This window comes from Emys orbicularis, chromosome 1 (genome assembly GCF_028017835.1).
Source record: "Emys orbicularis isolate rEmyOrb1 chromosome 1, rEmyOrb1.hap1, whole genome shotgun sequence".
Classification (NCBI taxonomy): Eukaryota; Metazoa; Chordata; order Testudines; family Emydidae; genus Emys; species Emys orbicularis.
This window is the reverse complement of record NC_088683.1, coordinates 27,269,751-27,282,748: the sequence shown is the minus strand read 5'-3', so window position 1 is coordinate 27,282,748 and position 12,998 is coordinate 27,269,751. Positions and strand designations below refer to the sequence as shown.

The window sequence follows — 12,998 nt, the reverse complement described above, 5'->3', positions numbered from 1 at the left end:
GAAAAAAGTGGTTTTACAGAAGCTGATATGAACTGAAATATTTCATGAATTTAAAAATAGAGGAAAATGCAACTCTGAGGGTTATTTAAACATAATAGCAAACTGCATTGTGGTTATGGATAAGAACCACAAAATGAAACTGACAATGAACAGTTTAATTACCTTGTTCTTGAGAGTGACAAGTAAAAGATAAACTTTATGAATGGTGCAAAGTGCTGCTGGGCCAGGAGGTTCTCCGCTGAAGATGGCACGCAGCTCTTTGTAAAAGCAGAAGATTTGCGGCTCAGCACCTGATCGATTGCTGGCCTCCCTGATCTTCTGGTATGCCTGCTGCAGCTCCCTGGCTTTCACCCAGCACTGCTGCTGGTCCCTGTTGTAGTCCTTCACACATATTATGCAGGACACAGCAGGCAGCTATGTCCATTGGGATATTTTTCTCACTGAGGTCCAATCTTGTAAATAAACAATGTCAGTGACCCTTCAGATGACCAAAGGCACATTTAACTGTCATTCTGCACCTGCTGAGCTTAGTTGAAACACTATTTTGTGCTGTTGAGGGGGATGTTGTGCCATGGAAGCAAGGGGTAGGCTGAGTTGCCCAGGACCACTATTGGCATTTCCATGTTCCCAATGGTAATCCGCTGGTCAGGAAAGAAAGTCCTCACTTGCAGCATTCTGAACAGTCCTGTGTTCTTATAGAAGCTTGTGTCTTGCACCTTCCTTGACCAGCCCACACTGATGTCAGTGAAGCGTCCCCAGTGATCAACCAGTGCTTGCATTACCAGAGAGAAGTGGCCCTTTCTGTTGATGTACTCTGTGGTAAGGTGGTCTGGTGCCAAAAAAGGATATGCATGCCATCTATCACTCCACCACACTTGGGGAACTCCACTGCTGCAAAACCATCCACTATGTTCTGCACATTGCCAAGAGTCACAGTCCTTAATAGCAGGAGGCTATTAATGGCATTGCACACTTATACAACAACCACAGGTACCGACTTATTCAAATCCTGGGGGATGGTTGACCCCTGTTCTGCCAGAGGCTCTGCCCTCACTCCATCCCTTCCTCCAAGTCCTCACCCCTGCCCCAATTCTTCCTGCCCCACTCCGTCCCACTCCAACCCTTCCCCCAAGCTCCCTCCTCTTTCCGCCCCCGCTCTGCCCCTGCCCCGCCTCTTCCTGGCCCCTCCCCCACCTCTTCCTGCTCCCGTTCCTCCCTCTCTCCCTCAGCACCTCCTGCATGCTGCTGAACAGCTGATCACCGGTGGGCGGGAGGCACTGGGAGGGAGGGGAGCAGCTGATCAGCGGGGCCGCCGGTGGGTGGGAGGCACTGATATGCGGGGCTGCTAGTGGGTGCTGAGCACCCACTATTTTTTTTCCGTGGGTGCTCCAGCCCTGGAGCTCCAGCCCTGGAGCACCCACGGAGTTGGCATCTATGACAACAATGGCCCCTCCAGTGGATTTCCTGACTCCAAATTGATTCCTGATTGACCAGTAGCAATCTGACATTGCAAGTTTCCACAGTACAATTGCCCCTTGTTCCTCAGCTGTCGGTGCAGCTCTCATTTTGGTGTCCCTACGCTGGATGGCTGTGGCAAGTTCAGTACACAGATCCAGAAATGTGGCCTTGCATATCCAAAAGTTCTGCAGCCATTGCTCATCATCCCAAACCTGCATGACAATGTGATCCCACCACTCAGTGCTTGTTTCTTGGGTCCAGAAACGGTGCTCTAACATCTCCAGCTGCTCTGTGAATGCCACCAACAACCTTGAATTGTTTCTTTTTATGTCCCACAGCAATCTAGCCTCCAAGGAATCGTCATGTTCCCCATGGCTCCTCTTGCAGCTCTGAAAATACTGCAGGATCATGTGCCTGTGCTTTCAATGCTCATGACAATACTGCAGAGCTGTGCAAGCGCCATGCTTCTGTCAGAGATGGCGGACAGCAAGGAGGAATGCATGGGTTTGTGAGATTTTGAAAAGAAGGCACAAAAATGATGAGATGAAGATGAAATTATGGGATGGAGAACTCTACATTATGGGAAGCTGATCCCATGCTCACATTCATCCCTGCGTGGCTCATTTTGTTCCCATCAGGCATTGCAAAAACTTTCCAAAAGATCCTGCACTTGATGATGGTGAGCTGTATAGTGGGATACCTACCCATGGTACACTGTACTCTGCATTGATACAAAGGCTCTTGGTGAGGACATACACCAGCGACACAAAGAGCCAAATACGCACACGCACAAGCAATGTAATAACTGCAGCAGTTGTATGCTGGCATCATTTAGGTTGACATAAATTTGTAATGTTGAGATGGCCTTAGTCTATGAGTACTGAAAGAATTCTCTGAGAATGTAGAAATACATCTGTTAATTAGGTTATTGTAGAGTATAGCTGGTCAATGCCTTGAATTTCTGTCCTGTAGGAAATTCTGAGAATAATTTTTGAAATACCAAAAAATATTGAGGATCAGAAAGTTCCAAAAAATATGTGGAAATGTCAAAACATTTCTTTAGCTATTTTTGATCAAAATGAAACATTTTGAGATTCCTGAATTGAAATGTTTCCGTTTGTTGGATCAAATTAAATGTTTTGTTTTGGCTTGGTTTGACATTAATGTGTCTCCCTCTGACCTGCTGTGGTCCTTGTAGGAGGTTGTAGTTTGGGTGCCTCATGCTCCCATTCTAGCTATGGTCTCTGCTCCATGGCCTGACTACGTACCTTATAATGCACTATAGTAAAGGCTACAATTTAGTCATGAGTATTTTTAGTAAAAGTCATGGACAGGTCGCGGGCAATAAACAAAAATTCATGGTCATCCTCCCTGGCCACCCCAGAGCCAGCTGCTTGGGTGGCCCTAGGGTCAGGCATACTGGCAGAAGTCATGGAGGTCACGGAAAGTAACGGAATCCATGACTTCCACAACCTCAGTGACAGACACGGAGCCCTAACTATAGTAGTTCAACCAGAGGAAAGAGACTGTGATGCACAACGGGAAATGTAGTCCACTCAGGGACCCCAGCCCATAGAGGAGAAAGGGGGCATGAGGCGCTGTGGCAGTCCCTGATTAATGTTGAACTGACGCTACACCAAATGTTTTGATTCAGTTTGACAAATTGCAATATTTATATTGAGGTCAACCTGACTGCAAATGAAATATTTTGTTTTGATTTTCCTGATGGAAAATAAGAAACATTTTGGCAAAATCAGAATATTCCCATGGGGAATTTCAGTTTGACTGAAACCACATTTTCCATTGAGAAAACATTTTGACAAAAAATTCCCAATCAGCTCTTTTTAAAATGGCTCCTTTATGAAATGTAGGGACTCTGTGTGGCCAGTTTCCCCCCCTCAAATTATCTTAACAGAATTACATATACTTTTCAGATTGTCGTTATATTTAAAACTCATTTAAAATCTCATGAGCAGACTTCATTCGACACAATTACATTATAATTAAGCTAAATTATTAACAATTGTATCTAATTGTTTTGACTATAAACAAGGCCAGATCAATAGCTTAGGTTCCTAAGTGATGTCATTGTAACATCATAATTAATGCATTACCTTTCCTTCCCACTTAATTCACGCGCTATAATTCTGTTGTTTGAAATGAGCCAGTGTGGTGTGTATGTGTGTGAGGGGGACTGTACACAGGTTTCAATATTTCTCATTGGTAGACTACTTAGCCCCAACTGTCACTGCTCTTTAAAGATCTCATGCCTGCATGCTGGCTCCTGGGATCAGGTTTGCCATGACAAGACTCCTCCTGACCAAAGTAAAGACCTCTTCTGGATCAGAAAGAAATCAATTGCAGCTGGCATGAATGGGGAATACAGACAGCCCTCCCATACTCTCTTCATCTCCTCTTATCTCTATTGCTCCTCCCATATCCCAGCTCACCACATCCCCATTCGCCCTTCCAGGGCCCCCCACCTCCTTCTTCATCACCACTGTATGCCCTCCTCACTGTTGTATTAATTTACATGGAATAAATTGTGTTAACATAACTCAGTCACCATCCAGCCTTAAACATTGTTAACAAAGGTTTGGGGCTTGGTATGTAGATAATGCAGTCACTTAGTACCATGGCAAACATGATTAAAAGTCCTTTTAACCTTTTATTAAAGATACAAAAAAGAAGGGGAAATGGTTAAAGCATTTGAAATGTAAACCATTAAGTAAGGCTTTCATTTTAACAACACTTCTTGTTCCTTTTCCCTTTAGCTGAAGAGACCGTTTAGAAGGTCCCTCTAGTTTGACAGTCTTTTAGATGGTATTAAAGATGGTAATAACTGTCGCTTTGGGAAAAAGAAGAGTTAGTTGAAATGAGCTGGAGTTGTTGTTGTGCCTGCTGTTGAAGTCCAATCCCATTTCATCTGAGGAGGTAATTGCCACCTCTACCAGCTCCAGCAGAATCCCAATGTTATCTGGGTCCATCTGTCTGTCCTGGCTTGGATTAGGACAAAGAAGGTCTGAGGTAGGATGACCAGATAGCAAATGTAGGGGGTGTGTGAACCCGAATAAACTATGGGCATAATTAAAGAAGCAAACCTGTTAAGTATGGACAAGGCCTTAATAGGCTTAAACAATTGAGATTGTGAAAGAGAGAGAGGTTAAAAGGTGACTTGTTCACAGTATATTAGAACCTGCAATACGAGAAGATATCTGACAGAAGTCTCTTCATTCTAGTAGATGACAGGTATAGCTACACTGCAACAGTGAGCAAGCCTCACAGACTGCGTAGCAGGGCTTGAGTTAGCATGCTAAAATAAAAATAGCACTATGGAAACTGCTGCAGCACCAGAGGCTATGGCTAGCCACCTGAGCTGGTGTAACACTGACAAACTCCAGTCATCATCGGGATTGAACCTGGGACCTCTGGAGCTGCTACTGCATGAGCTAAAAGCCACTTGGCCTTTAGCTAAGGCTATAGAGCAGACTCATTAATCTCTAAATGGTCATGGTGCCACTAGAGGGGACAGAGCACCACACCCAGGAGGTGTGTGGGTTACACTGGGACCTACCAAACCCCCTGGAACTGAGTTCAGGTGGTTAGATCACACCTTTGCCAGTGCAGCAACTTTCATGCTGCTATTTTTAGCACACTAGCTTGAGCCCTGCTAGCACAAATCTGACTACCCAGATTGGGAGGCTTGCTCCCAGCTGCAATACAGACATACCCATGGGGTGTCGTCACTGCAGAGCTGACCTGGATTTTTACCCAGGTTTTGCCCCTAACCCTCCTACTATCCACACACAGAAGCCTCTGACCTGGGTTTGGTGGTGCTTTACATCCAGGCTAGTTGACCCAGCTGGAAATATAGGTTAGACTAGAGCCCACATTCCACAACTCAGGCTGTAATCCACCCAGTTTGCAATGTGGATGCAGGCAAAGACATAATGAAATCTAATGGCTGGAAATTTAAGCCATACAAATTCAAACTGGAAACAAAATGCACATTTTTAATGGATAATTAACCATTGGAACAATTTACCAAGAAATATGGTAGAGTCTCGATCACCTGACAATTTTAAATCAAGATTGGTTGTCTCTCTAAAATATTTGCTGTTGTTCAACCCCAAGTTATTGAACTTGATGAAGGAATTATTGAGTGAAATTCTGTTATGCAGGAGGTCAGATCTGATGATCACAACAGTAACAGTCCCTTCTGATCTTAAAATCTATGAATTCCTGGACTAGAGCTGCTCAGAAAATGGAATTTCCATGTTGGAAGGAATTCTTGCATTTTGATTTTTTTCCCATTCCAAATTAGAACAAAAAGCCAAACTTATGAAATGTCCTGCAGCACAAAAAGTTAAAAAAAAAAATCAATTCAGGACTATTGAAACATTTCATTTTGATAGTGTTGAATAAATTAATTTATACAATGTCAAAAAATTATATTTGATAATTCAGCATTATCAAATTGATTCTGCAACAATTAATATAATATGAAAGTTTAAATGACATGATAAAATCATAATTAAACATTTTGATATTATCAAAAAATTAGAAAGTCAAAACCAATCATTTTGACTTTTTCCCATCAAAAATGTAATTGAAATTGACACATTCCCATAAAATTTTTTGATTTTGTTTAAACTGCATTTTTCAACAGAAAACTATCGTCAGGAATTTTTCAGCCAGCTCAACCCTAGACTCCTCACAATACCCCTGATATTATCACTAAGATCTGCCTACAATCTACATTTCCTTTCATACAGAAAATAATAGTAATCAGTTAAGGGCCAGATTCACCAGTATGCTCTGGGTGCTTTGTGCTCCTCTGGTGATGCAAAGTAGCTGCTGCACCTGCAAGCTTTATTTAACTGGTCAGTATGCTCCAGCTGTTTTGCATAGCTCTAGCGTTCTGCAAAGTAGCCAGAGCATGCTAGTCAGGGGCTGTGGCCCTAAAAGTCAACAACAGATTGATATTTCATATCTGCAACTCACTAGAGAAGTCACGATGGGTAACAGTTTAATGGCTTTATGGTTTTATCTTCATGCATGATATTTTTAAATTTAAAAAATCCCAGACAAAAATCTATGTTAATTTGGAGTTAAGAATTTAAAATAAGGTCATATAGAGCAGAATTAAGGATGTTTTGGTGCTTCAACTGTTTTTTCCATACTTTAACGAGTCTGGATTTCTTTACATTTAACCTTGACTCTGAAGTTCTTGGGTTTATAACGCCTGCTTTGGGAATAATTACAACAGCTCTAAATAGTGCTGTATTCTTAAATTACTGGTACATGTTCTCAGTTTAATGCAGTTCCTGTCTCCGAATATTATACAGTGTTGTCGTGGGCTGGCAAACTCCGCTTCGCTGGACGAAAAAGAAAGACCCCATCACTCAGACCTCGTCCAAGCCTCACTCGTGGGCGGCAGAGCCGCAGAGATCCCCACAGACTTTCAGACCAGTGTCATCATGCAGCAGTGGTGACGAGCAGCCTCAGTGGTGGTGTCTGAGAAGACTGGTCGCAGCTGCCTAGTCTCACGCACCCTCGGGGCAGGAGTGTTTTGCTTTGCGCGTTTCAATGAGACGCTTAAAGAATCTCCCTCATTCACGGGCTCTCATCAGCCTAGGACATAGACCCGGGCGGACTACAGCTCCCAGCGTGCACCGCTCATCAGGCATTACACCCTGGGAGCTGTAGTCACCACAGAGAGCCGCACCCCTCTTCACCCTGAGCTCGTCTCTCTCCACCGACTTCCCCAACGTTCTTCCCCCTGCTAGCTTTAGTGGTCCCTCCCAAAGTTCCATACAGAGCACTTCGGGAAAGTCCCATCCACGGGAAACTGGGGGAGGAGAATAAAACATCAGGAAGGCCGGTGACTGATGTTCTGTGCAACCAATCACAGAGAAGCTATTGAACAAATAGCCAATGGTGGGAGGCGGAGGCGGGGTTGGGCGTTTAGCTGTGCGGGATTAGAAAATGCTGAGTGGCTGGTACTGCGCCTGCGCGCGCGCGGGGGGGGGGGGGGTATCGTCGTGTCCCTTCCCCGAGCGTGTCGGTGGCGGCGGCTGCAGCGACTGCTGTGGGGAGGGGCGAGCGGCCGGAGGCAGGATGGAGAAGGCGGCCGGGCGGCGCTGAGCCGGAGGGAAGTTGTGTGAGGGGAGGCTTCGGGATTGGGGGAGGCAGGCGGCCTGAGAGAGCCGAGGCGGCGGCGGGGATCGTGTGGGGGCGGCCGGGGCTTGGGCTCCGGCTCCGCAGGGAGGCAGGCAGGCAGGCAGGATGGAGCAAGAGGAGATCCTGAGGAAATTCATCCAGAGCGTCCAGGCCATGAAGGACACGGACCACAATGGGGACGACAACTTCGCCAGCGACTTCATGGTGAGGGGGGTGGGAGCGCTCAGCTCCCGCCTCTGCCTGGGGGCAGGGGAGAGGGTCTCGTGAGGGCTGGGCAGGAGAAGCGGGTGGAGAGGACGGAGCCGGGGGAGGAGTAGCAGCATCCCCCTGCGTGAGCTGCCATTGTAGCCCCCCTGCCCGTGTCCTAAGCTCTCCTGTTGTGTAAGCCGGAGCCGGGACGTTGCCCCAGCCCCGGTTTGGGGGAGCGGGCGCTGGCCTGCAGGAGCATGCCTCGTGTAAGGGCTGCTCTTGCGATCCCCAGCCTGAACCCTTCCTTGGGAGGAGATAGGAGAGTGGATCCCCTTGAGTGTCTTCTGGCTAACCACATCAGTCTGCTATTGTAACTGCAGCCTAGGACCTCCTCTCCCGAACCCAGCCCCTTTCCTGAGGCGATAAGGAGGGTCCTGGGTACTCTAGGTGGGGGTGCTGTCTTGTTCCTTTCCATGATATGTCTTTGTGGCCTCTTCTGTCGGCGATAGTGGGGGTCATAATGACAACTTTGGATAGTCTGGCATCTTCTGCCCTCAGGTATTTGTCGTTGTAACTCCCTTTTGATCCTTTCTGAGAAAATATGATAGGTGTGTTCTTGGAGGCTAGCATCTTTCCCTCAACTCCCCCTCCCACTGCAACCCCAGGCTGTATCCCTCATCCTCTCTTCCTTTGAGATCACTTCACCAACAGCCTTCCTGTAGCCTCTGTGTGTGTGCATGCAGGGGGAGAGGGGATATAATCTAGAACCAGGGTTATTCACTGTTTGTTTCCTTTATCTGTTTTTCTTTATTCTGACTATTAAAATGCTTGAAATGATTTGGTCGACTGAGTGGGTGATGTGAGCTGGGAACAATAGTCATGATTAGGTGGATATGTCAGTGTGACTTTAAATTTTGTTTAAACATTTAATATGGAAATATAATTTAACCTGCTTTTGGGGTGGTGGGTTAGCAGACTGCATGTACAATATGCCGCTGTAGCCTGTTGTATTACCCGGTGGGATTTAGAATAAAGATGTATTTTTAGTCTTCTTAGATCTCGTTTTGATAATGGTCTGGGAACAAAAAAATCTTGACGTAAATGTCACATCAGGGATTGTCTGAAATGCGGGGAGGAGGCTGCGGACATTGTGCAAGACTCAGGGGCGTTGGGAGCACTTTCAGGTCTGAGGAATGGAAGAGGAAGTGGACTTTGGGAAGTAACTATTTCATACAGAGTGGGCAGGGCCGGGGTGGGAAACAAGAATACCATTTGGAAAGGATTTTACTGATCCTGGGCCACTGAAATAGCCATACAAATAGGGAAGGAAGGAGGAAACCATATGTAAAATCGAGATTGATTTAAGAGGTGTAAATTCTTAGTTTGCTTTACTTTCCTTGAAAATTACATTAAGATGTTGCCTTAAATCTATTGGACTCCAATCTTTTTAATCTGTTTAAATTAATCTTGAAAATGTGAGTAATTAAAGGAACTCCTGTTTAGCACACAGACTGACATCCAGTTACATTATGCTGGTAAGGCTGACCATTGTTCTAAGTAAAGGAAGTGTGTATGTGTGTGTGTATGTGTATAATATATAAAAAACAGAAATGGAAAAAATATGTAAACTGAATGCTGTAAACAGGATTGGATTTAGCCTTTTTACAGAGCAAATACGTGACCATATAAGAACTACTGTATTTTATATTTGATCTGGCAGCCCAGAATTAAAGTTGCAGTATACTAAGAGATACCAACTTAAAATACATGTAATAGTAAGTAAAAAACATTACTACATAAGTAACATTTAGGTTAAGAAAGATTTGAAAATGTTCGTGTTGTGCATTTGACAGCACTCTGTATAATTAATGTTGCTATTTTCAGCTGTGTAGTTGGTGATCTTCCTCTGTTTTTATGGCAGTTACACATAGCAGCAAGCATGGAAAACATTTATAAAAAAAACCCCAGGAAAATATTATTGTAAAACCACAAATTCGCTGAGAACTGAAGGGCAGGTGTACTACCTGAAAGAACTCTCAAGCCTTCAGGAGAGTGGGGGGTGGGAGAGACTAGATTCAAAGTTCTTGATGTCCTTTTTAACATTTTCTGTTCATAATTCAACTGCACGTTTCTATTTCTGAGAGAAAAAAAACTTTGAATAATGTGTTAAAGGAGAGTTGGGGAGACAGAATATTGTGGTTAAAGTATTATAGTACTATACGGAAGGACTTTTCTTTAATGTTTATCTGTATTTTACACAAGCAGATGTAGAGGGGTCTGACCACAAGAATGCAAACTCTCTGTGTAAATAGTTTGTCATTGTATGGCAACTGCATTTTTTGCCACACCTATTTTACGTAGCCACATTAAAGCTTCTGTCTTTGAGATTTTGAGGGAATGGAGACGGGTGAAGAGGAGGTGGTAAGAGAAACTAACGGGAGGAATAGTCTCTCCTCTGCATCTTCTCTCCTTATCTTTAAAACTGAAGGAGTGATTTTTGGGGGGGGAGGAGGCGGCAGTGTCTTCACAGTTATGGACAGGAAGTACTGTTTCTGCTAAGCAGTGGCAAGTTGATGGAAAAGGAATTGCTGTTACTCATCACTACTCTTCCAAGCCAAAGCGGAGTCTAAAAATAGAAGTGGAGTGGTGGATGAATGCAATTGAAAACAGTTCTTTCTTTTCATGTCTTATTTCTTTCCTTAGATTATGATAAAGTGGCCTATATTAGTTTATTCAATCAAGATTAAAAAGACTCGCTACTTTATAGATAGATGTCAGGGATTTGTTGGGAAGAAAAGTTAAGGAAGATGATGTGGATATATGGTAGATTTAACTAATAACCTACTAATCATCCTGGATGTATATAGACGTTAAAAGGCAAAAATGTTAATAAATTTGACAGCCTAATAATGCTGTGCTAATATAACTGAAAACGTATCCCACTTTGGAAGAATGAAACTAGAATGTAGTATGATTAATGGAACAGATAGGTGCAATATAGGACTGGAAGGGACCTCAAGAGGTCATCTAGACCAGTCCCCTGCACTCAAGGCAGGACTAAGTATTATCTAGACCATCCCTGATAGGTGTTTGTCCAACCTGCTCTTAAAAATCCCCAATGATGGAGATTCCACAACCTCCTTAGGCAATTTATTCCAGTGTTTAACCACTCTGACAGGAAGTTTTTCCTAATGTCCAACCTAAACTGCCCTTGCTGCAATTTAAGCCCATTACTTCTTGTCCTATCCTTGGAGGTTAAGAAGAACAATTTTTCTCCCTCTTCCTTGTAACAACCTTTTATGTACTTGAAAATTGTTATGTCCCCCCTCAGTCTTCTCTTCTCCAGATTAATACCCAGTTTTCTTAGTCTTCCCTCATAGGTCATGTTTTCTAGACCTTCAATAATTTTTGTTGCTTTTCTCTGGACTTTCTCCAATTTGTCGACATCTTTCCTGAAATGTGGCGCCCAGAACTAGACACAATACTCCAGTTGAGGCCTAATCAGCGTGGAGTAGTGCAGAAGAATTACTTCTCTTCCACAGTACTCCTGGTAATACATCCCAGAATGATGTTTGCTTTTTTTCCCAACAGTGTTACACTGTTGACTCATATTTAGCTTGTGATCCATTATGACCCCCAGATCCCTTTCCGCAGTACTCCTTCCTAGGCAGTCATTTCCCATTTTGTATGCGTGCAACTGATTGTTCCTTCCTAAGTGGAGTACTTTGCATTTGTCCTTCTTGAATTTCATCCTATTTACTTCAGACCATTTCTCCAGTTTGTCCAGAACATTTTGAATTTTAATCCTATCCTCCAAAGCACGTGCAACCTCTCCCAGCTTGGTATTGTCCGCAAACTTTGTAAGTGTATTCTCTATGCCATTAGCTAAATCATTGATGAAGATATTGAACAGAACCAGACCCAGAACTGATCCCTACGGGACCCCACTTGTTATGCCCTTCCATGATGACTGAACCACTGATAACTACTCTCTGGGAACAATTTTCCAACCAGTTATGCACCCACCTTATAGTAGCTCCATCTAGGTTGTATTTCCCTAGTTTGTTTTATGAGAAGGTCATGCGAGACGGTATCAAAAGCCTTACTAAAGTCAAGATATACTGCATCTACCACTTCCTCCCCATCCACAAGGCTTGTTACCCTGTCAAAGAAAGCTATCAGGTTGGTATGACATGATTTGTTCTTGACAAATCCATGCTGACTGTTACTTATCACATTATCATCTTCTAGATGTAGGAATGCAAGGAATACTTACAAGGTATGATATAATCCAGGCGTCATTGGCTAGTCTTTCACAAAGAGAACCAAATCCACTTGGACATAAGTAAATTTGATTTTGATAATCATACTTCCAAGTACAAAATGTGCCAGTACTTTATTAGCAGATTGCTTGTGAAATGTTGCATATGTACAGTCTAGCTGTAAGTGAACAGCATTGTTTATTGAAAAGAGTAAGTGTGCTTGCTACTGTACAAACATAGAAAGTATGGCCCCATCCTTGGTTTCTACAAAGTGTCTATCTATCTATCTATCTATCTATCTATCTGTGTATGAGAGGTTGAAGGTCAAAGCTTTCTGTGGCAGTGATGTGAACAATATTTTGTGGATTATCATTGAAAGACCTCAAGAAATAAGAATTTTGATTGGTTTTTGTACCCTTTTTTTTCCCCCCCCCCCCAGTTATGGCAGCAGCTTAAACAGATTTTCTATTGATTCCTTATGTAGTGCACTTGGCAAAGAGTGCATTTGTTTAGTGTATCATTCATGCCATCAACTTAGATAACTATAACTGTGGGATCATTCAGTCTGACTCAAAATAACGGATGAAATATGAATGATGTGTGGCAGTTAGCACTCAAGCATTTGAGTAAGTCTCTTGCTAATCTATTGACAGGTTTCAGAGTAGCAGCCGTGTTAGTCTGTTTCTGCAAAAAGAACAGGAGTACTTGTGGCACTAATAAATTTTTATCTCTGGTAGAATCATAGAATATCAGGGTTGGAAGGGACCTCAGGAGGTCATCTAGTCCAACCCACTGCTCAAAGCAGGACCAATCCCCAGACAGATTTTTGCCCCAGATCCCTAAATGGCCCCCTCCAGGATTGAACTCTCAACCCTGGATTTAGCAGGCCAATGCTCAAACCACTGA

At 43.6% G+C, this 12,998-nt stretch overlaps 1 protein-coding gene across 1 annotated transcript in view; it reads left to right on the top strand.

Annotated features, from left to right (window-relative positions):
• The first annotated feature begins 7,746 nt into the window (after nt 1–7,746).
• PTPN12 (protein tyrosine phosphatase non-receptor type 12) overlaps nt 7,747–12,998 on the top strand; it is a 141,651-nt gene continuing 136,399 nt past the window's right edge. Inside the window, exon 1 of the mRNA XM_065411744.1 lies at nt 7,747–7,845. Coding sequence (XP_065267816.1) covers nt 7,747–7,845 — 99 coding nt within the window. The remainder of the gene's footprint in view (nt 7,846–12,998) is intronic.